Source organism: Stenella coeruleoalba (genome assembly GCF_951394435.1).
Source record: "Stenella coeruleoalba genome assembly, chromosome: 15".
In the NCBI taxonomy this organism is placed as follows: domain Eukaryota; kingdom Metazoa; phylum Chordata; class Mammalia; order Artiodactyla; family Delphinidae; genus Stenella; species Stenella coeruleoalba.
Window position 1 is genome coordinate 81,889,369 of NC_137161.1, and position 26,687 is coordinate 81,916,055.

At 45.4% G+C, this 26,687-nt stretch overlaps 2 protein-coding genes across 9 annotated transcripts in view; both read right to left on the bottom strand.

The window, feature by feature from the left end:
- Nucleotides 1–5,169: 5,169 nt before the first annotated feature.
- TMEM225B (transmembrane protein 225B) lies at nt 5,170–17,776 on the bottom strand. 2 transcript variants are annotated; one of them, XM_079944375.1, is made up of 6 exons: nt 17,614–17,776; nt 16,172–16,249; nt 13,694–13,904; nt 12,601–12,747; nt 11,691–11,828; nt 5,170–5,535 (listed from the first exon to the last, which is right to left on the bottom strand). In XM_079944375.1, exons 1-6 carry the CDS (start codon nt 17,725–17,727, stop codon nt 5,363–5,365), a joined length of 861 nt encoding a protein of 286 aa, XP_079800501.1. In that variant the 5' UTR covers nt 17,728–17,776; the 3' UTR covers nt 5,170–5,362. The 2 variants fall into 2 exon arrangements, with proteins under 2 accessions (XP_079800501.1, XP_079800502.1); XM_079944376.1 differs by having other exon boundaries at nt 16,172–16,252; nt 17,614–17,752.
- ZNF655 (zinc finger protein 655) overlaps nt 17,766–26,687 on the bottom strand; it is a 33,044-nt gene continuing 24,122 nt past the window's right edge. For 4 of the 7 annotated variants that reach the window (XR_013831529.1, XR_013831530.1, XR_013831531.1 and 1 more), the window contains one exon: nt 25,069–25,203. Coding sequence is in view for 2 of the 7 variants with exons in the window: in XM_079944364.1 (XP_079800490.1) it covers nt 24,272–25,203 (932 nt within the window). In the remaining 5 variants the exon portion in view is untranslated. Of the gene's footprint in view, nt 17,786–23,558; nt 25,204–26,687 lie in introns of those variants that run through there. The other 3 variants (XM_079944364.1, XM_079944365.1, XR_013831528.1) reach the window with 2 other exon arrangements.

Here is a 26,687-nt window from a genome sequence, read left to right on the forward strand (position 1 = left end):
CAGATGGTAACTATCCTAGACAGAACACATAGTGTGTCGCCTGCTCTTCATTTTTACAATCCTTTAAAACTGTAAAAACCATTCTTAGCTCACAGCCAGGGCTGGATTTGACACAAGGGCTGTAGTTTGCTTACCCCTGAAATAGATTATTTTAAAATTATTCTAGAGAAGTGTTTAAGGAGCTCATTCTTAACCTCTTTTCTCAGTGATGTTACCTGCTGAGAGTGCAGGGGACAATGGTAGGTTGGAGCCTAAATAATGGAGTGAAGATTAGAATATCTGTTGTGAGGAATGATGTAGTAGGAAAAAAATCATAGAATGAATGAAAAGATTGTCAAGCAACACTGAATGACTGATATTGAAAACAAAACAAAATAAGTGACAGAATCAATCCACACAATTGTCTATGCAGTCTGGGGGCTAAGAAAACAGCTGGATTAATCCAATATTAGGATTGGTCATAAGGATGATTATGAAAGAATGCCAAGGGCGTGGGGGGAATGAGGGCTCTAGTGGGAGAAGGTTGTGCTGAGTGACCATGGTGTCCAAGCTGAGTGCGGGAGGGACCGAAACCAACAAGAAAAACATGGAGACCTGAGGAATCAGAGGTTAGGATGAGGCCATGAAGCAGGTTTCAGGAATTTTTTCGGAAATGTTATAGGCAAACTAAGCATAAAACGCATTATCCTGTTTGTTTTCCATAAACAGAATCATACTATATTCTGTTCTGCTCTTTGCTTTTATTCAGTAAACAACATATCTTTCCACATCTACACATACTGATCTACCCCACTCTTTACCAGCTCTACAGTATTCCACTGTATTTTCTGTGTTCCCCATGATTTATAAAGCTTATCAGTGGACATTTAGGCGGTTTCCAGCATTCGGATTTACCAGAAACCTGGATGAACGTCGTCATACAGAATTCCTTGTGCACTTTTTGGCAAATAAATCTAAAGGATGAGTTCCCATAAATGGAATTACGGGATCTAAAAGTCACATGCATTTTAAATTTTGTCAGCTATTGCCAAATTATCCTGCAAAGAGTCTGCACCAATTTCCACTCTCACAAACAGTGGGGGATAGCATTCATTTTCCCACAATCTCATGAACGCTGGATGTCATCAAACTTTTTCATCTTTGCCAATCTGATGAGTGAAATCAGTGATGCCCACATTTTTGTTTGGACTTCTTAATTATAAGTGAAGTCGTTTTTCCTACCTTCATTAGCTACTTGTATTTCCTTTTCTGCAAACTGGCTGTTTTTACCCTTTCCTCTGTTTCTGTTGGGTTTGTTTATCTCTTTCTTACTGATATATGAGTTTTTTGAAAATTAAGGAAAATAGCCCTTTTTCAAATGTTTTGCAAATATTTTCCTATTTGCCTTTTGTCTTTCTTAATGGAACTCTGTGCACTGCAAAATATTATATGTTTTACATATTCAAATTAATCCTTCCTTTTTCTTTAAATCTTCTCCATTTTGTGCCTTCCATCCTCCAAGATGATTTTTTAAATCCCCTGTACGCACTTCTAAGACATTTATTGTTAGGTTAAATCTGAGATCTGTCGGAAATGCATTCTGATCAAAGGAAAAAAAGAAAAAAGAAAATCCAGCCAGCCTTTTTTTTTTTCCCAAATGGCTAGCAAGTCTTCCTCAACCATTTATTGAAGGATCAATAACCCTTCCTGGGCTTCCCTGGTGGCGCAGTGGTTGAGAGTCTGCCTGCCGATGCAGGGGACACGGGTTCGTGCCCTGGTCCGGGAAGATCCCACATACCACGGAGCGGCTAGGCCCGTGAGCCACGGCCACTGAGCCTGCGCGTCCGGAGCCTGTGCTCCGCAACGGGAGAGGCCACAACAGTGAGAGGCCCGCGTACCGCAAAAATAATAATAATAATCCTTCCTGATTTAAAAGGTTAATTTTATCAAATATTATATTCCTCTATAAAGTAGGCTTTATATTAGTACTCTTATTCTGTTCTGTAATCTATCTGTATCCTGTGTCAGGACCTGCCAAACTGTTTTAATTACTGCAGTTTTATGTTGTGCTTTTGCATCTGGAAGAGATTTTCTATATCACTGACCGTAATTTCCCATGGTTTAAAGAAGAGATTGTTGGAGAAAAATTAAGAATGGTACCCTGAAAACTGCAAAAGAAACCAGATAAATTCTGACCTCATGCTCCTGGCCCTGAGAGACCAGACTAGAACTAAGGATTGCTAGGGAAATGGCATTGTCAGAAAGAAGGCAGATTTCAGGAAGATGAGCAAATGAAGGATTTTTTTTTTTTTTTTTTTTTGGCAAAGAACATGGTACTGAATGAATTGAGAGCATGGGGGCGGGGCAAGAAAGAAGAAGGGAAAAAGGGAGGAAGGGAAGGAGAAAGGGACAGATGCAGAGGGAGAGAGGAAGAAAATTATCCGACAAGAAACAGAAGAGATGAGGTTACATGGTGAAATACAGAAAGCTGGGAGAAGTTGTCATGACCATAAAGAGGAAACAGGTTAAGAGGCAGCAGAGTTTACTTTAAAATTTTAAAAACCTGTACTGAACATCAGAGAGCTTCACCTCTCTGGTTCTTTAATAAGAAAATGGGTAGAATCATAGCTGGCCTGTCTTTAGCAGGACAGAGTGAAATGGCAGATGTGAACGTTGTTTTAGCATTAACTATAGAAATGAAGGTTATAGGAGTTCAGAGTGCTGGTATGGACAGTGTTGGATATTTGACTTATATTACCCAACTTACCCTTCAAGATTTAATATGAATTTTTGAATAGGTAATACATGTACATGATTCAAGAGCCAAACTCATATAAGAAGTTACACACAGAACTATTACTCCTCCCTCTGCCCACTCCACCCACCCCATTTTTTTTAATATAAATTTATTTATTTATTTTTGGCTGTGTTGGGTCTTCATTGCTGTACACGGGCTTTCTCTAATTGCGGCGAGCGGGGGCTACTCTTCGTTGCGGTGCGCGGGCTTCTCATTGCAGTGGCTTCTCTTTCTTTCTTTCTTCTTCTTCTTTTTTTTTTTTTTTGCGGTACGCGGGCCTCTCATTGTTGTGGCCTCTCCCATTGCGGAGCACAGGCTCCGGACGCGCAGGCTCAGCGGCCATGGCTCACGGGCCCAGTCGCTCCGCGGTATGTGGGATCTTCCCGGACCGGGGCACGAACCCGTGCCCCCTGCATCGGCAGGCGGACTCTCAACCACTGCGCCACCAGGGAAGCCCGCAGTGGCTTCTCTTGTTGCAGAGCACAGGCTCTAGGCGCACGGGCTTCAGTAGTTGCAGCACGTGGGCTCAGTAGTTGAAGTTCGCAGGCTCTAGAGCGCAGGCTCAGTAGTTGCGGCGCACGGGCTTAGTTGCTCTACGGCATGTGGATCTTCCTGGACCAGGGCTCGAACCCGTGTCCCCTGCGTTGGCAGGAGGATTCTCAACCACTGTGCCACCAGGGAAGCCTCCACCCGATTTCTTAATCTACCCCCATCTCTAAAGATTCATTCATTTATTATACGCTCTTCAAGTGTTTATTTATTTGCAAATACTAATATTCACATATTTCCCTACCTTCTCCCCTTTTCTTACACGAAAGGAAATATACTAGATACTTTGTTTTTATCATGTAATATGTCCTAGAAAATATTCCATATCAGTACTTAGAGACCTTTCTCATTCTTTTTTTTATTTAAGCTGGTGTGGATGTAACATAATTTATTTAAAGTGTCCCCTGTTGATGAGCATTTGAGTTGCTCCTAATCATTTGTTACTGCAAAAGCTGCAGCAATTAATCACCCTGCACCTATGTCATTCTTAAAGATGTGTGCAGGTATACCTGTTGGATAAATCCTTAAATTGAGACTTTGGTTTGGGTTAAAGCATTACTGCTTCTGCAGTTTTGTAGGTATTGCCAGATTCCCCTCAGGAGGGCTGTATCATTTTGCACTTCCATCTGCCATGTATGATGGTGCCTATTTCCCCACAGGTTAGCCAACACAACGTGTTGCATCAAACTTTTGATTCTTGCAAATCTCACGGGGAGAAATGGCATTTCGGTAGAGTGTTCTCCATTTTTTGAAATTTTTGCACTTTTTTTTATTTCTTTAACACATTAATAATAGTTATTTTAAAGTGTGTATCTGCAAAATCCAATATTTGGATCATTCTGTCATCTGCTTCTATTGGTTGTTTATTCTCGTCAGTCACATTTCTTCATGTCTAGTAATTTTGCATAGTATGCCAGTATTTGTGCATGAAGGAAGAGGCTCTAGGCCTTCCACAATGGGGCCATGCTTTGTTCCAGAGTGTCTATTCCAGTAAATAATAATAATAATAATAAAGCATTGTCCCATCATGGAAGAGGTTGATCATCTCATATCAGTTTTCCTAAGCAGATGTTACTCCTTCCAATAGATTCCTTTTCAATAGAAAGGAACTTTATTTCAGTAAAGTTTTCTTGAATTTTAGTTTTAAATACTTGTTCTGTTCCTTTACTTCCATTTTCTTCCTCAGGGACTCCGATTTTACCTATGTTGGACATACACACCTGAAGAACAGGCACTACGTGTTTTAGTTAGATTGTTTTTAGTATTTTATTACATTTCTCTCCAAAAGGTATCTTGGGAGTTTCTTTCTCATAGGGAGATGATGACAGCCTAGTTCCAGTCTTTTCACTTTCCACCTCACAAAACCCTATAGGAACAATATAGAAGTAGGCATAAAGAAAATCTACAAACTCTCAAATATGTAATGGTGGGCCAGACCACCCTAAACCAGCAGAATGAGTATGGAAAGCCACAACTGGGAGATCAGCATGGCTGGAACAGTGGGGTGGTCATACTCTGTTCAGTTTTTATTTTACAAAACTCAGGTCACTTGATCATTTCCTAATATTCCTCCCTCCCTTCCTGCCCTCTAGGCTGCAGGCTGGTGTTTTGTTTTGTTTTGTTTGTTCATTTGTTTGTTTTTTGGCCATGCTGTGTGGCATGTGGGATCTTAGTTCCCCAACCAGGGATCGAACCTGTGCCCCCTGCACTGGAAGCTCAGAGTCTTAACCACTGGAATGCCAGGGAAGTCCCCTGTTTGTTTTTTGAGGCATGGATTAACAGACAGTAGTCATCGTTTTATTGAAAACACTTGTCCAAAAAAATCATTCAGAAAGCTCAGAAGAATTCAGAAAACTTTTAACAAATTTCAAACACACACAAGACAGAATCACTTTGAGTAGGGGAAGTGGAGGGTTGATTTGACACTCAAGAGCCTCATCAAAAGTAGCAGAGACTGGTGGAGGCAGGGGAGCCACACACAGTGACACGTGTGCACTCACACAGCTTGATGAAGGGCAGGGCACAGACTATCTTGGTCTAGATAACTGTTTCCTCCTTCAGCAGCGTCTCCCTCTGTATGGAGCTCAGCTCTCCTCCCAAACTCTCCATGTTTTCCAGGTGCGAGATCTCTTGGGTCTCCTCAGTACTCTGGGAAATGGGCAACAAATGACAGCTAAGGCAGGCTGTTTCTTGAACGAGGCAGATGGCACCTGGGTGACAGCAAAAGTTTGGGTCAGGTGAGAGAGAGTGTCAAGCTCAGTGCCTGCCCTAGAGGTCGGAAACTCCCTCCTCTGACCTGACTCCCTCTGGTCTGCACCTGTCCTCCTAGTTCTCCCCTCCAATAAAGGACAAGGCATACAAATAGATGGATAAACTCATGGAACCATGGCCAGTGCTGGAAGGCATCTTAGCAATTGTCTAACCATTAATAGGTAAGAAAACAAGGTTTCAGAGAGGAAGGTCAAACACAAAGCCCAGGCCTCTTCATGGCCAACTCACTCAAGACCCTCAGTAAATGAAAGAAAGGAAGAAGAGAATCAATATTCATAAGAACAAACAAAGATATCTTGAGTGGATAATAAATGCTGTATTACGGCTAAGACAAAGATAAAAGACAACTATTTTCAGCTTTATAGCAGACTAGCTACCCTCCACTAAACACAACAAAAGTTCTAAATATTTCTTCAAAAACCTATTATTTATAAATGCATCATCGAGCTGACATCAGAGTAAGACATTCTTAGATGCCAAAACCATAGTGATAACAGGAATCTGAAGGGTTAAAGCAACCACACAATTAGCCTTCACCTTGGAGACACGCGCTCAACCCAGGTGACCCTGAGTTTCCATTCTGCTGGCTTTTCGGGACACGGAAAAATAAAAGGAAAGCCCAGGTCCTGCTCACGGTGGGGAAATCTAATAAGAGTCGGCCACATGAAACTGGAACTGCAAAGTTACCTGCATTGACTGAGATTTCACAGACACAGGCTAGCTCTTATGTGGGTCTGCAGCTAAACTAACAATACCTAAGTATTTTGGTTGTGATCCTAGGGTAGTTCTGCACCCAAGCACCGGGCAGAAGCAAATGCAAATCCTTTTTTGAGGAAACACTTTAAATATAGGCCTCAAATAATTTCCAACAACGACAACAAAAAAAGTTTCCAAGGAAAATGAGTTCACAGTCAAAATCCACAGACCATACCAAGAAACAAGGTACCACAGCAAGAGCCTATAGAAACAGCTGTAGAAACAGCAGCAAATAATTCAGTTGTTAAACTTATAAGACACAGAATATAAAATAAGTATGTTTAACATGTATAATAATAAAAATATATTCAGAGAACATATTTTGAATATGAGGAAAAAAGCATAAAAGTAACAAGATATACAGGAAAATACAACTTCTAGTTATAAAATAGATTAACTGAAATAAAAATTTAATGGCTAGGTTAAATAGACCAGACACAGCTAAAAAGTGAATGGGGAGGGACTTCCCTGGTGGTCCAGTGGTAAACAATCCACCTTGCAATGCAGGGGATGTGGGTTTGATCCCCGCTCAGGGAACTAAGATCCCACATGCCGTGGGGCAACCAAGCCTGCATGCCACAACTACTGAGCTCGCGTGCCCCAACTAGAGCCCGCGTGCCACAAACCACAGAGCCCACGGCTCTGGAACCGGTGCACTACAACTATAGAGCCCACACGCCCTGGAGCCTGTGCACCACAACTAGAGAACAGAAAACCCACATGCCACAACTAGAGAGAAGCCCGCGTGCCACAACTAAGGCCCAATGCAGCCAAAAATACATTTAAAAAATAATGATAATAATAAATAAATCTTTTTTAAAAAAGTGAATGGGTAAACTTGAAGATACATCTATATAAGGTATTCACAATGCAGCCCAGAATGACAAAGACAGAAAATATGAAAGAGAAATTAAGACATGCAGGATAGAGTAACAAGGTCTAACAGAAATCTTCCTGGAGTTCCACAAACGACAAAAAGAAAGGGAAAGAAAATGGGGAGGAGATAAAAATGTTTTACAAATGCTGAAAGATATCACTCCTCAGCTTCAGTTCACACATCAAATCATAACACAAACATCCATACCCTGCAAAATACCAAAAAAAGTCTCAGAGAAAAAAAAGTTGCCTCAAAAAGAATGATATTTTTAAAGAGAGCCAACTTCTCAACAATAAGTAGAGAAGTGGGAAAGTAATAGAATAATATCTTGAGTGCTGAGAGAATAACTGTTAACTTCAAAATGTATATTCAGCAAAACTAACTTTAATAAACAAAAATGAAAGATAATTTCATACAAACAAAATATGAGACAGTGTATCTCTAACTGACCCTCATTAAAAAAGGCAAAAAAGGGCTTCCCTGGTGGCGCAGTGGTTGGGGGTCCGCCTGCCAATGCAGGGGACACGGGTTCGTGCCCCGGTCCGGGAAGATCCCACATGCCACGGAGCGCCTGGGCCCGTGAGCCATGGCCACAGAGCCTGCGCGTCTGGAGCCTGTGCTCCGCAACGGGAGAGGCCACAGCAGTGAGAGGCCCGCGTACCGAAAAAAAAAAAAAAGGCAAAAAAAAAAATGAGGGCTTCCCTGGTGGCGCAGTGGTTGAGAATCTGCCTGCTAATGCAGGGGACACGGGTTCGAGCCCTGGTCTGGGAAGATCCCACATGCCGCAGAGCAACTAGGCCCGTGAGCCGCAACTACTGAGCCTGCGCGTCTGGAGCCTGTGCTCCTCAACAAGAGAGGCCGTGGTAGTGAGAGGGCCATGCATCCCAATGAAGAGTGGCCCCCGCTTGCTGCAACTAGAGAAAGCCCTCGCACAGAAACGAAGACCCAACACAGCCCTAAATAAATAAATAAAATACATTAATTGTCAAAAGTAGAGTCATTATCATTATTTAAAAAATGATATAAATGAACTTATTTACAAAACAGAAACAGACTCACAGACTTAGAGAACAAACTTATGGTTACCAGGAGGGAAGGGTTGAGGGAGGGATAGTTAGGGAGTTTAGGATTGACAGGTACACACTGCTATATCTAAAATAGATAACCAACAAGGACCTACTGTATAGCACAGGGAACTCTGCTCAATATTATGTACCAACCTAAATGGGAAAAGAATTTGAAAAAGAATAGATACATGTATAAATGAATCACTTTGCTGTACACCTGAAATACAACATTGTTAATCAACTATACTCCAATATAAAATAAAAAGTTATAAAAAAATCATTATAAAGGATGTACTTCAGGATAACGATCTTAGATAGAAGGCCTGAGGTTTGATGAGCAGCTAAATTGGTAAATATGTGGGTAAATTTAAACAAGTATTAAATGCATAAAATAATAATAATAATAATAATAATGTATAGAATTTTTTTAAAAAACAGAAGAAACCAAAACACTGGACAAAATACCATATAAGTTGGGGGGGGAGGGGCCTTGAATTATTTATGAAGAGAATAAATATGCTGATTAACTAAGCATGTTAAAATGTCAAGAGTAACTGTGACACAAATGAAAACAGACCGTATAATTTCCAAACTAACGAGGGAGGAAATGTAATGAGAATTATATACATAAAATTCAATCAACCCAAAGCAAGGCAAGTGAGGTAGAGGGTGGGGAGCAGAAAAAACTGAAAGCACAAACTAAGGTGGTCGAAAAACTACAAATACATCAGTAGTCACAACAAATGTAAATCAACTAAATGCTCCAGATAAAAGACAAAGGTTATAATAAGACTAGATGAAAAAAATCCAATCATAAGCTATCTATAAGAGACATCCAAAACGTGAAGACAGAGACAGGTTTAAAGTAAAAGACGTAACAGGCAAATAATAACCTAAAGAATGTAGAGGTAGTTATAGTAATATCAGATAAAACAGACTTTACAACAAAAAGCATTATAAGAAATAAAAAGTATCACAGCATGATGATAAAAAGTTCAATCCACTAGTAAAATATAGCAATTTTAAATCAAGGTTTAAACAAGATAATAAAAAAGCTTGATGTAATGTTTATAGATAAAAGGTTGCATTCACCATGAGACATGAAAATGGACCTCAGACTAGGCTATAAAGCAAGTCAATAAATCTGAAAATATTAGGACTATATAAACCATGATCTCTCATCAAATTGAAACTAAGTTAAAATCATTATCACCAAGATACAATAAAAATTCTATGCTTAGAAATTTAAAAGTATATTTTTAAATAATTCACGGATCAAAGAAAAAATCATAAGGGGAACAAGAAAATATCTGAAATCAAACAACAACAAAAGATATTACACAACAAAATGAGAGCTGCAAATAAAGATGCAATTCTTAGAGGGCAGCTGAAGCTTTAAATGCCTACTTAGAAAAGAAGAAATAATCAATGAGCTTAGATCCTGATTTAGGAAGCTGGAAAAGGAACAGCAGAATAAATACACAAAAAAGTAGTAGGGAGGGAAGTTCAAAATAAGAAGCAAAAAGTAATTAAATAGAAAAGAAACAAGGTTTGTTTTCAAGAAAGCTAAGAAGTTGGTTTTTTGAAAACACTAAAAAAACCCCTGATAAACCTCTAACAAACATAGTAATGAAAAAAGAGAAAATTAGGTGTGAAAAAAGTACATAACTACAGCGACTTCCCTGGTGGTGCAGTGGTTAAGAATCCACCTGCCAATGCAGGGGACACGGTTCGATCCCTGGTCCGGGAGGATCCCACATGCCACCGAGCAACTAAGCCCATGCGCCACAACTACTGAGCCTGCGCACTAAAGTCCGCAAGCCCCAACTACTGAAGCCCCCGTGCTGCAACTACTGAAGCTCGCGCACCTAGACCCCATGCTCCACAACAAGAGAAGCCACCGCAATGAGAAGCCCACGCACCACAACGAAGAGTAGCCCCCTCTCACCACAACTAGAGAAAGCCCGCGCGCAGCAATGAAGATGCAACGCAGCCAAAAAAAATTTTTTTTAAAGTACATAACTACAGATGCAGCACAAATTAAAAGTTAAAACAGAAAACATTGAGTAATTTTATGTCAATAAAATTTAAAACTTAGATAAAATGTATAAACTTAGAGAAATATATAAATTACCAAAACTGACTCAAGAAGAAATAAAATATCTGAATAGTCCTATAATCATGAAAGAAACTCAGTCATAAACTTAAAATTCTCCCATAGAGAAATGCCATGCTTCTACAGGAAAGCTTAGTTATACAATTAAATAATCAAGGTGGTAAAAATGAATGAAGCTTAGTTCCTCATATTAACATGGAGGAATCTCAAGATTATGCTGATCAAACATAGCAAACTCCAGAAGGAAAAACACAGTTTGATTATATTCATATTAAGTTTTAAAGCATGCAAAACTAAATAGTACCTTGTTTAAGGATATATATGTGTAGTAAACATGATTGGCATAAATTTCTGAAGAATTGAATCCAGAGGGGAGAGAAGAGGAAGTGACCAGGAACAGCCACATGGTAGAGGGGGGAAGACTTCAAAGATATTGAATACTTAATGTTCTAACATGTTTCGTTAATTTTGACAAACCCATTTTTTTTCACATTTTAAAATCTCTGAAATGAGGATGTACCTTACAAGCTCTAGCACCTTAGAATTATACATGGTATCAATTTTTCTTTCTCAGTGGTACATAAAATAAGGGTGTAACTTATAAACGATGGATTCGACAAAACATGGCTAGTTCTCAAGCTATATGGTGGAAATATGGGTGTACAGTTTATTTACAATTACTTGTATCTTACAGATATACTATAAACATTCTTTGTTATATATTCAATGTATAATAAAATCAAGTTAAAATAGGTTCTGATCATGGGTCAGGTTAAAATAGTGGGAAGAAGATTAGGAGTAGGGACAAAATTAGATGGGATTAAGAATTTCGATGATGACGGTTGGTAAAGAAAAAGCGACTGAGTGAGGAATAAGATCACAGATTTCAAGATAAAGAGACAGGAATAGAAAGCCTTAGGAACCGGGACGGTGGTAAGGGAGAGTATGAAAGTGTGCAAGTTTGGTTCTAAAGTCAAGGAGCATAAGAATGGGGAGGACGAGGGTGGGGGACAGGGCTGAGGCCCTAAAGCAGTGCTGTCCAGTAGAAACTTCTGCATCCGCACCGTCCAATGTGGAAGCCACTAGGCACATAATAATGTGGTTTTTGAACATGTGAAATGTGGCTGGCGTGACTGAGGAACTCAATTTCTAACTTGATTTCATTTTAATTAAATAGCCACAAGTGACTACGGTTTTGAACAGCACAGCTCTAGAGCGTCCACAGCTCCTGAATCCAGACAGAGGGCAGGGAGAGGGCACCAGCCCTGGGACACTCACCAGCCACTAGGAACAGAAGGATGCTAAAGCCCAGGACGTAGTAAGGCCACTGCACGAAGAACTGCGGGGGGCTGGGCTTCATCCGCAGACTCCGGATCTCCAGGGCATGCAGCAACAAGGCCAGGAAGGCACAGGCCCCTGTGGGTCACAGGGCGGCAGCCTTGCTCTCCTCCCGTGGCTCCCACCTCCACTCCTCCACTCTAGCCTTCCTACACCTGTGGCTCCTGCCCGCACCCTTGCCCCTTCAGAGCCAATAACCTCCACCCCACATGCCTGTCTTGCCCTCCTTCCCCACTCATCTTAAAGCCCATGTGCCTCACCTCCCAGGGGCCCCATGATCAGAAATCCCCTTCCCGGGTACCCTCTGTGCCTGTGCTCTTGGCTGACTCCAGATGGGGCCCCCTGGGTGTGACGCTTTGGATGAAACTCAACCTGATTTTCCCACTGTGAGCGTTCCACCTCCTCCATCTGATGGGAGCCTCCCAGGGTAGGGCCTTGGTCAGCCTTTTAAAGTCAAAAGGTTCCAGAGGGCAGAGATGATCTCTTCCATTCATTCATCCAAGAAACATTTGTATTTCATTTATATTCTATATTTCAATTCTATTATAACCCTGTACCAGATTCTATGACAGTTGCTGGGATAGAGATTATGGGGAAAAGACCCCCAGACAGATGACACCAAGCCAAGGCTGTGAGGACTGTGTCCGCTGGGAGTGCAGTTAGGATGAGCCCCAAAGCGGGGGAATCACAAACCCTGAGGGGGCGGGTTGGGGTGGGCTACTTCATTGAGAGGGCAGTGGAGGAGAGGGGCCCTAAAAAATCCCCTCTCCAGAGACCACCCACCCCCCATCTCCTGCCATCTCCCCAGATCCCCCACCCACAAGGCTGGGGCCCGCCTGCTGCTCCCCACCTGTGAGGAAGCTGATGAAGGCTGACACGAGATTGTGCTTCCGGGTCCTCGGAAAGAGCCGAGATGCAAAGGACACCATGACGATGGTGGTGAGGAAAGACAAGATGACAGCGGACAGCAGGAAAACACGGCCCACGATGATGTAAACTGCAGGGGAGGGAGGGAGAGCGGGCTGGCGCCGGGCACCCTGGCCCAGAGGGCAGAGCCCTGCAGAGCCCGGGCAGGGGTGGCCCCGGAGCCGGGTCGCCATCAGGTCCCAAAGCGTGGCCTGGGACCAAGGCTCCGACCCGACTGCTTTGCCCCCAAGCATGCCCTGGGCCCACCATCTTGTTCCCCATGACATGAAAAAAAAGTTAGATGGGCAATTTCAGACACTGAAATTATTAACCAATTCTTAACAAATACTGTTACATGAATCTGGTTGTATCAAAGCGTAGGGGAAAACCATGTATTGTTTGGGGAAAAACGGCTTTAATAAACAACATAAAATGAAACTGTCGTGATAAAATTTGTTGCATGTGGAAATGTGAAGAACTGCATCCGCACTGGTCACACTGAAAGAGTCACTGGTGGAAAATCAGAACGCTGTGAGGTCAGGATATTCTGAACTCTGCAAGGGAGCCCCTCACACCCCTATTTAATTATCCACGTTAACAGCAGTAGTGAAACAGACCGAGGATCGAGGGGAATTCATTCTCCTGCTGTTGGCATGATTCAGACCTTGTTAAGGTGAGTCTGTATGACCTCCTGAGCGTGCAGAGGTGAGCGGCTGGGGGAGGGACAAAGAGACAAAGGTGTTGAAGACCCAGATATCCTAGAACCTACCCTGGGATTAAACCAGTGGTTCTCTAGCAAGGGCAGTACTGCCCCCACAGGGGATGTCTGGCAATCCCAGGAGGTAACAGTGGGCATCACAACTAGCGCGGGGCGGGGGGGGGGGGGGGGGGGTGTGGCGCTAATGGACTCTAGTGAGGAGAAGGCAGGGGCGAATTCAGTTCTGTCCTAGCTGCCCCCACCAGTCCTCTGTCACCCCCCAATGCCCACGCTGGTCCCGTCTCCCAAGCCCCCATCCCCGCCTCCATTTCCCCCATACCGGGTAAGGGTCGTGGCTTCCAGCACTTGATATGGAAGCAGTTCTCAAAGAGGCCACTGAAAAACACTTCCTGGGACTCCTCGTTCACCAGACGAACCCAGAAGGGGAAGATGGAGACCAGCAGTATAAGCAGGTAGCCCAGGGAGGTCAAGGCAGGGGCTATGGCCCAGGTGAACCCCTTCATGTCTTTGTCCTCTAATGTCAGCATCACCTGTGGAGGGGAACAATGAAGGGGGGGTCCTCACGCAGCACGGGGTGAAGGAGATGATGCCCGTGGACATGTTAGCACACGTGAGGCTCGAGAAATGTTGATTTCTTTGCCTTGATTAAACTTACAGCCTTACAGACCTCTTCAGTAGGCCTAAACAATGCATAAAACATTTTCTTCCACTAATTCACTGGGCAATCTTGAGCGTGTGGGGTCCCTTCTTTGAGCCTCAATTTCCACCTCTGTAAAATGTCCACCTCTCCCAGCTCTAAAGTTCTAACCTCTCAGTTCTGTTGACACCCACCCACTGGCCACAGAAGAACCTCTCCAGTCAGCTGTCAGCTACTATGTGCCTTTTGAGATTTCAGAATGAGGACCAGGGCAGAGATTAAAACCAGGGCCTGAAGTGCCTTTGCTCAGTGACTGGCCTTTTCTCAGGACCTGGGGTATAGACGGACAGGGGTCCCCCTGGCCTGGAGGAGCCCTCTGCTGAAAAATGAGCAGAAAATATGCACACAGAAAGTTTTAAAAATAGTTTTAGAGTTTCACAGACCCTCCTGAAGCCCTAGGTACCCTCTAGGCCTGGAGGTCAAGACCCTCAGTTAAGGATCCCTCATAACTTCTCCATCACCACCAGCTGTCATTAAGGATGTCTTCTTGGAAGGAGCATCTGTAATGTGGAAGCTAAGTGCCGACAGCTGGATTTGGTTCTGGACGCCCGTGACTGTGTCCCAGCTTTATCACTTGCTGGCTGGGTAACCTCGGGGAACTGGCTAATACTCTCAGGACCTTGGGTCCCCATTTGGAAAAAAGAGGAAATAACACCTGCCTAGTAAGGTCCTTGCCAGGGCCAAGTGAAATGCTGCCAACGACGTGTCAAGCACAGTGCTTAGGGCCCAGGCGTTTGGTTAAAGTTGGAGAGTGAGGGGCCACCAACTTCTCCTAAAATGCAAGCATTCCTGAGGGAAATTCACATCCACCACCCAAGGGCAAATGTATTCAACTAGTCTGCTTTCCTCTCCAGGCTGGCAGGGGAAGGAGAGGGGCGGTTGGAAGCCTGGGTGTGGCAGGCAGGGCGGGCCCTGTCCAGGTGGCCCCCAATGACCCTGGCCACACGGCAGTGCAGAATGGTGACATCAGGGGGTGAGAGACAGGACATGGGAGGTGGAGGACACCCCAAGACAACAGCCCTTCTTTCCAAGTCATGCCCAGAGCCAGGCCTGGAGGCTCCTGCCTAAGCAGACTGCCTGGCAGCACCAAGCTTCGCAGCTGCGCACTGCTGTGCACAAGACAAGGCCCTCAGAGTGAGGGGTTTCCCTCTCCTCTCCGCCCCTGTGTGTGCCCACACGCTGGGGCCCCTCCACGCTCCCCATGCGGATGCCCCTCTCACTGCAGCCGGGGGAAAGGAGTGTCTGAGGCTTTGAGATCTGCTGATCACCACAGCAGAACAAGCCTGATGGTAGAGGGCAGAGGAAATCTGCTGTCTATAAAAGGGTTAACAACTGTTAACCTCCGACTGCTGTCAGAGTGCTTGGAAACTTTCTAAAGCACTCTCTCCTCTTTCTGTTGTTCATTATTTTCTTTTTTTCAGGTCTTCCCCCCTGAAAAATTTATCCTGCCGTCTCTGCAAAGCTTCCCTTTCGATCTTCCCTCCACCCTCTGGCCAGTACTGATGAGTCACCTGAACTTCAGGGCCTCGGTGTCCTCTAAGAGGATGAAGACCAGAGAGCCTTGAGTCCTGGCTCTAAAGCTCTCCAGGTAGGAGTCATGGCGGCATCTTGACCCCCATCCTCTGGATGGAATAGAGAACCCTGGACATTTTCCGTTGATGGTCTGAGCCCCTTCCTGCCCCCCCGCCCCCACAATGAACCTCAACGTGTCTAAAGCTGAGCTCGGTGTCTTCCCTATTTTAGTCACCCTCTCCTTTCCCCACGCTCTAGCCTGGAGCTCCTGCCGGCTTCTCCATTTCTCCCACACTTCCACCTCCTCAGCATTCCTCACCTTCTCAGCTTTTCTTTCATAAAGTTTCCCACGCACCCAGCCTCCTGCCTCCACACCCGCCATGTCTCCCTTCATTCCCAGAACACCACAGTCACCCCAAGCACCTCCAGCCTTTCCCAGGGGAGGGGGGTGCGGTGCCCTCACTTCACCTCTAGACCTTTTAAATCCCACATCTTCTGCAAAGCTCACCTTGGTCCTGTCCACTCCATGGACCCTCCCAGCCACCAGCCATTAACCATTCATTCCACAAAAGTGCACTGTGTACTTACTGGGCGCCCCATGCCCAGCTTAGGCCAATGGGGAGAATCAGGGATGAAAAAAGACAGGAACTCGCAGGCTCTTGGTAACTACTGGGGAGAAGAGACACACAAACTTGTCACGCGGGACAGCGCTTTCCCTCCCCCCCTCCCCGCCCTGGGGTGACTGAGAGGCCAGGAGCCACCTCCTAGCTGTCTGTCCCCTTGCCCACCCCAGGCTGCTCTCCAGTGAGGGGGACCTTGTGGGCCTTTCTCCGGGGATAGGCCAGCATCCTGCATGGAGCAGCCCTCAGTGCTGGTTCTGGACGACTGTGCACCAGGGATATACAATTGGGGGACACACTGATATGAGCCAGACTCAAAGGACCATAGACATGTTCATGTAAAGGGGGATTTGGAGAACCCGTTGTACTGATGGGGAAACAGCTGGAAAGAAGAATGGACTGGTCCAGGATCCCAGGCTCAGTCAGAGTGGAGGCAGGGACCACAGTCCTGCACAGCTGCCCCTCCCTCCTCACCTCTTCACTAGTCGCCACTGGCCAGCAGTTCAGTTCGGGATTCCCAAAAGTGGGGGTCAGGGAGAGAGAATGGGGGGAACAGAAAACTACCAACTTTTTACTTTGCCAAGGGCATTCAAAACAAAGCAAAACTACTGCCATCTACTCTCACCAATTGTTTTCATTATTATTTTGAAAAGGACCTACGGCACTGTTAAGTAGAAGAGCTGCGTGCTCCGTGGGGCCCGGGTTCCCGCTGGCAGGGTCTCCCTGAGCCATCGCGCCCAGCCCGAGGGCAGCCCTGTCACCGGCCCAGGCCCTGCGCATGCCAGGGACAGATGAGGACTACACAGGGCGAAGAACGAGAGGAGCAACATAGAGCGCATCTCAGGCTGGACCGGGAAGAGACCAGGAGGGAACCATCTGGGCCGCGAGGAGCCTCACTCCCCACTTTTCCCGCCAGTAATTTGAGGCTACTTGGAATGCAGACTAGCTTAGGTTCCGCCAGAGGTTCCTTCCTGCTGACCACCCTCCACCCTTCCGTGGCCCCAAAGCCCCAGTGACATTTTCCAGACCCAAAGATGGGTGCTGACCTGGCCATCAGCCCCCAGATCCAGCCCCGCGGGTCCCAACAGCCGGCCGGTAATGTTTGGGGTTTGGGGGGCCTCTTCCTCTTCCTCGCCCTCCCCCTCCCAACCCGTGACTCCACCTCCGCTCGCCACCGCCCCCCACCCCACTGTTTCCCGTCCCTCTGCCGAGGCACCGTTGGGGTCTCCCAGTCTCCCAGTCTCCCGGGCGGGGCTTCCCTCCAGGCGGCCCGCGGTCCGGACCTTCCGTTGGCCCCCGAGGCCGGGCGAGGGTCTGCTCCGTCTCCCGGCAGAGCCCACCGAGCCCTCGGGGCCCTGCAGGGGAGGGCGGGGGTTCTCACCTCTCGGCCCGCCGCCGCCCGCCGCTCACCTGGCCCTCGGCTGGGGAAACCTGGCCTCCGGGGTGGTCCGCAGTCCCGGAACAGAGTGGGGGCTGGAGCAACCTTAAGTCCGCGGATCTGAATTCGGATTCCAGCTCTGCCATCACCAGCAGGATGACCTTGGGTGAGTTACTTCTCCTTCCTGGGTATCAGTTTTCTCATCTGTGAAACGGGAATGATAATAGTAACTCCCCCCGTGAGATGGCTGGAAGTGCCTGGAAGACACTTCGCTGTGGACTCCGCAGAGAGGCAGCGCTACACAAACAGCAGCCTGGACCGCGAGCCTGGAAGAAGCCAGAGTTTCCTGACTACCCAAGGCCCTGCCAGTTCGCTCCCCTTCCCCAAGACCCTCGCTCACCCCCCTCCCCCACTCCCAGGCCCTCCCTCGCCCTTGCCCTGCGCATGCGTTCTGATCGCCTTCAGCCCCCCACCCCGCTCCGCCCCTGGCCCTCACATTCCTCCGCTCTTCTCTGCCCTCGCGTCTTAAGGCTGACTGCACCTCTCACCACGTGGGCTGGTTTTAAACTTTTAAACTTAGGCTCTTCCAAGACAGGCACTCTGGCTCCTGGCCCTGGGGGTGGGGCTGGGGGGCCGGTTCGAGTGGCAAGAGCGGCCACACTTGGAGCCGGATAAGTCACCAGCCCCCCCTTGCTTTGAGTCTACGCCCACCAAGGAAACGCATTTGTAACTCCTAAGATTTTAAAAAGCCAGGACCATGTCTGCCACCTCCTCACACCTCTTCACTAGGGCCAGCACATATTCAAAGACAACAGGAAGGGATGAGAGCTGATGAACCACTAATTTATTGAATCACCTATCATGGGAGAGGCATAGCAAAGGCCCTTTTACTAGTCAGGATTCTATCTGTCCTAAGGTTCAGCCCCAGATTTGTAAGCGCTCAGGCAAGACAGGGTCTTTATTGGCTTAGCTGGGGCAGGGCAGAGTACAGCTGGGGAGGCCTGGAGCCAGGCCAGGGAGACCCCCTCTGCCCTGATCTCAGACAGATGGTTTTGATCCCCTCCACCCCATAGGCTATCATCCTCCAGGCGGCAGGGGACACAGTCAACTTCCAGACTCACATCCTCACATTTAGCCACCTGAGGGAAAAAGAATATCTTCTTCACCCTATTCCCACCCCTACGTGGTTGGAAATTTCCCAGGGAAGCATTCTGATTGGCTCAGCTCTGGTCAAAAGCTCATTCCACTCTGGCCAAAGAAGATGACTCAGCTGTGCCCCACAGAGGCCAGGCAGGTAGGATCATCTAAGAAGCCGGCGATCTGGACCACTCATCTGGAGCAGCATACAAACTTTCTAAAAGGAAGTGAACATCTTTAGAACACCTTTCTAAAAGATGTTCTCAGAAGAAGGGAGAAGTTATGGCAGACCGTGACAGCATCGTCATACTTTCTTACACATCAAATCCAAATCATGGGCATTATTATACCCAGGCTGCAGATGAAAAAACTGAGTTTCGGGTTAAGAACATGCCCAAACTATCACGTGGATGGTTGCTAAAGGATCATGGATGATTACTAAAAACATTAGGCTGTAAAGGAACAGATTCTTCACATGGTGCTGGAGTTTATCGTCCTCACAAATTACTAACTGCAAAAGGAAAACATATCTTTACATAGGAGAAATCTAGCAGTCACTACCTTAAACAAGTGAACAAACAGCACTACTTGGGGTGGAATAATCTGACATCGTGTGCCTCTTGAGGTGATAGCAGTATGAAGGAGACATCACCTGTGAGGTATTCACCGGTGTGTGTCATCAAGCCTCTAAACCTCTTTTCAGTTAAGAGAAAATACAGGGGGGCGAGAAGGAAACTAAATACCACGGGAGTAAAACAAGGAAATCAATTTTGTAGAAAATTATAAAGGATAACTCTTCTTGACTCCTCCAAAAGTCACTGTCATTAAAAAAAAAAAAAAGTGGAACTATTCTAGATTAAAAGAAACTAAAGAGATATAAAGCCAAATGTAATGTGACTCTTGATTTTTTTTTCTGATTTGAAATAATCTAACTATAAAACACATTCTTGGGGCAACTAGGGAAAATCTAAATACAGAGTCCATTTTAGATGGTATTATGGAATTAAATTATTTTTCTTAGGTATGTTAATATTGTTGCGATTATGTAGGAGAATGACCTTACTCTTAGGAGACACATGCCATAGTATTTAGGGTGAAGGTTATATCTGAGCTTACTTTCAAATGATTCAGAAAAAAAGCATATAGATAGAAAGCAAATATGGAAAAATGTTAATACTGTCCATCTAAGTGGAGGATATATAGGGTGTTCATTATTCTATTCTTTCAAGTTTTCTGTATATAAATCAGACAAAAAAATCAGAAAAAATAAAAAGAGACCTTGTCTAAGAACACAAACAGCTGGAAACTGAACCCGGGTTTATCACTCAGCCACTCAACACAAGTGCTTTCTCTAATGACAGAGGCCAGGATAGGTGAACATGGTCCCTGCCCTCATCGAGCTTGCAGCAAGCGCAGAAGACAGGCAACTGAATAAATCATTTTTTTAAAGTGTGCTCGGTGCACAAAAAGTATAGCATGCTACAGCAATTGCAGAGCGCGAATAATTCAGTCCAAAGGAAGACCTGCCAAGAAGGCCCTTCTAGACAGAATCTTACTCCCAAAAAGGGATTGCAATGTGTAAAGACTTTTACTTGCTCTACAGCAAGAAATACTGTACATTATACTTTGCATACATGCTCCCTTGTGCACAAACAGAACAAAAGTCTGACTTACCTTTGTGATGGATATTTTCTACTCCATTCTAGTTCTGCCTACTTTTTCCTTTTACCTTTTGCTACTCTCAACTCATTACAATAAATTAATTTTAAGACCCCCTAGTGGCTCTTTACCTACATTTGAAAAATACTGTTCAAATACTGAAAAATACTGTTCAAGGACCCAGTGAATTTCAGAATGACTGGGAGAAGGGGAGGCCACAGAGGGCTGGAGAAGTCAGTGGGCAGAGCTGGGATTTGAAGATCTTGTTGATTTCATTCTGAGGGCCATGACGGGCCTTTGGTGGGATTAAAGCAGTCCATGTGGGTGCCACTGCCAAAATTCAACTTCCTCCTCCTCCTGTCTCCCTGAGAAATGAACTATTTCCTGCCATATCAATAAACAAAGGATGTCACAGTTGTCAACGACTGCAGCCCTCCAACGTGAGCTGAGGAAACTCAGGGCTGAAAAGAACACCTGCCACCTAGCAGCCATCAGACTGCGGCCACTCCCTGTGGTGAACCCTGAGGAAACCCAGGATGTGTCAGGCTACTGGCCCCAGATAACTGAGGTGCACAGCAAATGAATGATTTCAGTGAGCCAAGACTCTTGCATCTTCCCATACACAGAAAAGCGCTAAATTCCTTGAGAGATCCGGTTTTAACAATAATCTGGAGCAATTTCTCAGGGTTATCTGAAACGCTGTCTCCCCGGGGCTGCTAGTCCTTATTTTGCCCCAAATAAAACTTAACTCGCAGCTCTCACGTTGTACTTTTTTTTTTTTAAGTCAAGATCCCCATTGCCCAAAGACTCCTACCCCTTCAACCAGAGCATAGGAAATGCCTCTCACCCAGGGGGCCCAAGGCTGTGTTCAAAGTATGGCTTGGGACTGCCAGACCAGCCCCTCCCAGGACTGAATATTTTAGAAAGTGTGTATAAGCTTAGGTCATAGTCTCCTCTGGAAGCATTTTCATGTTTTCCCGGGTCTAGGGTAGGAGGACAGGCAAGGGAAGAGGGAACTGTCTGCTGGAAAAGTAGGTAGAGAGCCCATGAGCTGGGGCTGGAGTCTTCAGTTCTGACTCCCCCAGGCTCTGTGCTTTCCTTGGTCCCAAGCTCCAAAGGGAAAATCCAAAGTTACCCAAACCAGAGCTTTACTGCACAGGACAGAACCAGAACCCGGCAATGAGCAGGCCCTGAGGGCGCCCACCCAATAGCTGGCTCCACCCCCGGCACAACAGTCCCTCCCACCGCTCCTTCCACCTGGCCTGGGACACCCAGTCTGTCTCCTCTCACACAGGCCCCGGAGTCTCTCCATACTCCCAGCCCAGCCCTCTTGCCAGCCCTCAGTGCCTAAGCCACCAGATCCTGTGTGATCTCTTTGTGTCCTCTTAGCACCTGTGAAGCATTGATAACTTACTTCTACTGTATAGATTTTCAACCTTGGCTGCACATTAGAATTACTTGGGAGCTTACAAAACACCAAAGTCCAGGCCATACCCCATACCAAATGTACACAACCTCAGAGACTGAGGCTCCAGTGCTTTGAAAGCTCTCCAGGTGATTCCAGTAGGCAACCCAAGCTAAGAATCTCTGCTCTACTGGGTCCTGCTGCAGCTAGGAGCCATTGGCGGGGGGGGGGGGGGGGGGGGGGAATGAGGTCACGATGGGTTCGGGTGATCCACCCTCCTGGTTTGCAGAGGACTGAGCATTTTACTGGATGTGGGATGTCCGATGTTAAGGCTGGGGAAGTTCTGGCAAACTGGTATGAGCTGGTCACCCTCGTGTTCACCTGAGCTCTAACGGCTTGATGAACTACTCTGTCCACTAGTAATATTTGTGCCTAAAGAACCAGAGTCCTGCTTGAGTGCTTTTGATACTGCTAGGCAAACTCTTTTCTCCCCTCTCCTGGCCTCCAGGGACACCTCCACTCTTGCAGCCTGGCACGTGACCCCACACACTTACCTTGTCCTGGGGTGCCCTTCTCGACCAGTCAGAATCCGACCTGGCCTTCAGACCCCACTCATCAAGCCCTGCCTTATTCCAGAAGCTTCTCAGACCCCATAGAAGGAAAGGGCCCTTTCTGTGGTATAAGGGGTGGAAGGGACTTGAAGAGGGTTACATGCCAGATGGAGTAAGTGGGCCCACTGGCTGAGGGCTCGGACCTGGCCTCACAGAGTCTACTCAGGGTGTCCAGATGGCAAGGTGACCCTTGTGTAGTGCGATAATCACCTACAGGAACAGGGGAGGAAGGTGGGGGAGTGCAGAGAAGCGTGGAGACAAACAGGAAGACTTTGGCTTCCAGTAAACAGATTCACTCCACAGCCACTGAACACCTGTGTGCATAGCACCAGACCAGGCAGGGAAAGGTATACAAGACAGAGGCAACTTTCAATTTCAAGAGTCTACAACGTAAGTATAGTTTTCACCGATATTTTAGGTAATCACTAATCCAGACTAACAGGAGGAAAAATAATCTGATTTTTTGTAATCAAAACATAAACGTTTACAACAAAGTAGATATTTCTCTCAGATGCCTAGAATAAATCTAAAATATACTGCCTACTAGAGGTACTTTGGGAATCTTCTTTAATTATTAAAATATTCATGATAAATTGGTGCTCAAATTTTTGATTTTTAAAAATTTTATCAGTCGATCATGTATCACACTATTCAACTACTTTGCAAACTTTTCCCTCGATAATTACACGGTAGTGAAGCTCTGCCTCAGGTTATGATGGAAGTTTTGTTATAAAGGAGTCTGAACAATAGCTTTCCTGATAGGAAATCTTGAAGCTTATTATTGAGGTTCTTTTTTAAAAACAGCCAGAAGCTAACCATTTCTCTCTACCTAAACTTGAAATAAATGTGTACTTCTCATAGGATAGTAAGCATGTGTCTGACTAGGATTCAATCAGAGAAGGAAAACCACGGCCCAGTAAAGGCAAAAAAGAATCCTGGGGAAGGTACACTAGTTTCATGTCCAGTGCCAGTGAGGTGAGTCAGCAGATCAGTGACATGTGTGAGCTACAAAATTACTGCTGCTTCTGTTCTGCCCTCCAGCTCTCCCAAGAATCTCCCTTGTAGACCACACAAACCGAAAAATACAAGAAAGGGAAATCTGACAAATGCACTTCAGCCTACCGGAGTTGACACGTAACAAAGCCCATGACATGTTATACTGAGAAATTACTGGGCTTAGAAAATTTGCCCATTTATTAAAAGCATCTATGAAATATAAAACAAAAAGAGATTCAGTAGTCTGCAGGACATTGAGGAGGGAAAATGCTGGTCCAAGAAGACCCAAGAGCCACTTCCATGTATAGTTACAACCAACAGGACAGATGAGATACAAGGAAAGCTATTGGATTCAAAGGTCACACTGCAGCTTTCCTGATCTATGAGTCTGAATCCAGAATGCCCTGATTCTTTCTTCCCTGGAATGGACCTAACCCATTCCATTTCTGGCAGAAGATTATGGAGATGTGAAAAAAAACCATAGGATCTCCCTCTGATGTAGATCCTCAAAATCAAATAAAAAGTAGTGCTAACTTAAGCTTCCACTTTAGTCATTCCTTCTGTAGTGTCAGATGACGCCCCTTTCGTGCCCCTCTCTGACACATAGCAAGGCTCTCCCCATACCCATCATTCCCCCAAAGCAAACTGGCTAATGCTGAGTAAGGCGGGAACTCTGTCTAAAGGTACTTATGCACTGAACACATCCATGAGATCTGTCCACTATGTGGATTTTCAGGTCTTGGTAAGAGTTGAGCTAGGACTGAAGGCCGTCTGCACTCACTACAGCCAAAGGTTTTCTCCCCAGCACGAGTTCTCTGATGTTCGCTAAGAGCTGAACTCCAAACAAAGGCTTTACCACCTTCACTTCATTCACAGTTTCTCTCATGAATGGATTCCCAGGTGATCAATAAGGTATGAACTGTACTTGAAGGTTTTCCCACATTCTTTACATTCAGAAGGTTTTACCCCACTGTGAGTCTTCTGGTGCTGAATAAGGTGGGAGTTCCGACTAAAGGCCTTCCCGCATTCACTACACTCATAGGGTCTTTCTCCAGTGTGAATTCTATGATGTTTGATAAGGAGTGAACTCCTACTGAAAGATTTTCCACACTCATTACAGTCATAAGGAGTCTCCCCTGTATGGACTCTCTGATGTTCAATGAGGTGTGAGTTACGACTGTAAGCTTTCCCACAGTCGCAGCATTCATATGGTCTCTCTCTGGTGTGAACTCGCCTATGTTCTGTTAGATTTGAGCTCTGGCTGAAGGCCTTCCCACATTCGGTACATTCATAGGGCTTCTCCATAGTGTGGATTCTCTGATGTCGAAGGAGACTTGAGCTCCGACCGAAAGCTTTTCCGCACTCATTACACAGGTAAGGCATCTCCCCCGTGTGGATGATCTGATGCTGGATGAGGTGTGAGCTGCGCCGGAAGACCTTCCCACACTCACCGCATTCGTAGGGTTTCTCCTCGGTGTGGATTCTTTGATGCTGAATGAGATTTGAACTATGGCCAAAGGCTTTTCCACATTCATGACACTCATAAGGCTTCTCCTGTGTGTGGATTTTTTCGTGCTGAATACGGTATGTGTTCCGTCTGAATAGCTTGCCACAAGTGTTGCACATTTGAGATTTCTCTTCCATAAGAATGTGTGGCTGTCGGATAAAGTCTGAGATATGACCAAAATTCTGTCCATACCCATAGGGTCCCGCATGTTTGTTTCGTTCACATTCCTCTCCTTCATGTGGCTGTGTCCCTACTTCAAGAGTTTTCTGCTTTATAATTAATTGATCCTCAGTCCAGGTCTCACCATCTGACGGAAAATACAAAAAAAGTATATGTAACAATAAAAACTCCCTGTGGGAAACAGGATGATCAAAGTATTCCAGGGTATCTGGTTCAAAAAAGTACGAAAAATGGCCTCACAATAGGAGGAAAAGATGGATACAAGCTGAGCAGATTTGGAGAAAGTGGTGGGGAAACTAAAGTGAGGATTTATATATGAAGTCCCTGACCAGACAGATATACTGGAATTAGCAGAATAGGAAAGCAGAGTTTGAGGGAAGTGGGATTATCTCAGAACACAGGAAGAGTGATGCTGGGGGCTCTGTGTGGGGAGGAGCAGGGCCTGAGCGGATAAATAAAAGAACCTCACACAGAGGTTCTGTCCACACGGTACCCTGGTCACATGCGTTGTCACTGTGGTAACAGGGAAGGCTCCCTTCCTGTAATCACACACCAGCACCTTCCTCACTCCTGTTGAGAGCCTCTCTCTACACACAGATGCTCACATGCTCATTCATGAACATGACATACTCGGACCTTAGATGCAACTTTTAGAAATGGTACAAACTGGGAGGATTTGCAAGAGGAAGGGAGGGGAGAATAGGGGGAAAAGTTGTTTAAAATATGAAGCACGGGGTAGTGAGAAATACTTCCAAATCTATTTCAACTCTAAGAGAACATACAAAAACCAATTCTGGGGACTTCCCCGACAGTCCAGTGGTTAAGACTCTACCTTCCAAAGCAGGGGGCGCAGGTTCAATCCATGGTCAGAGAACTAAGACCCAAGATCCCACATGGCACGCGGTGCGGCCAAAAATTTAAAAACAAACAAACAAAAAATTCTGCACCCTAGCTGTATCTAAGGGAGACCTTAGAAAAACATCTCCTGTTTACTATAATACATTTCTCCTCTTAAGTTTTACTTATTAAATATGGCTTACTGAAGTGTAGTGATATTACAGAAAGAAGGCCCTCTGCTTTGGGGGATCTTTCTGGAAGAAGGGGGTGCTGAGGAATATCCAATGTAGTATCATTTCCATCAGCAGTGAAAGTCTAAAACATATGCAACCCTGATTTTAGTAGGGAATGGTCACTGTCTTTAAGGAATTTAAGAAGTATCTGGTCTCACAGAGCCATATTTACACTTGTTCTCCACCTCCAGACATGCCCTCATCTTCTGTACATTCAATTTGGATACTGGTTTTCTTACAAATTTTTTTGTGATGAGAACTTTTAAGATCTACTCTCTAAGCAACTTTCAAATATACTACATGGTGTTATTAACTATAGCTGTACCTTACATCCCTGGAACTTATTCACCTTATAACTGTAAGTTTGTACTTTTGGACCCCCTTCATCCAGTTCTTCCACTCCCCACCCCCCGCCTCTGGCAACCACCAATCTGTTCTCTGTTATCTATGAGTTTGGATTTTTCAGATTTCACATACAAGTCAGGTCATACAGTGTTTGTCCTTCTCTGACTTATTTCACTTAGCATAATGTCCTTGAAGT

Bases quoted from the DNA above. Each gene is read 5' to 3' on its own strand.
- TMEM225B (XM_079944375.1), bottom strand. From the start codon at position 17,727: ATGGCAGAGCTGGAATCCGAATTCAGATCCGCGGACTTAAGGTTGCTC. The intron at 16,250-17,613 runs GTGAGCGGCGGG...TCTCCCCAGTAG, and splicing joins TTTCCCCAGCCGAGGGCCAG to TTACCAAGAGCCTGCGAGTT. The intron at 13,905-16,171 runs GTAAGTACACAG...TCCCCTCCACAG, and splicing joins AGCTGGGCATGGGGCGCCCA to GTGATGCTGACATTAGAGGA.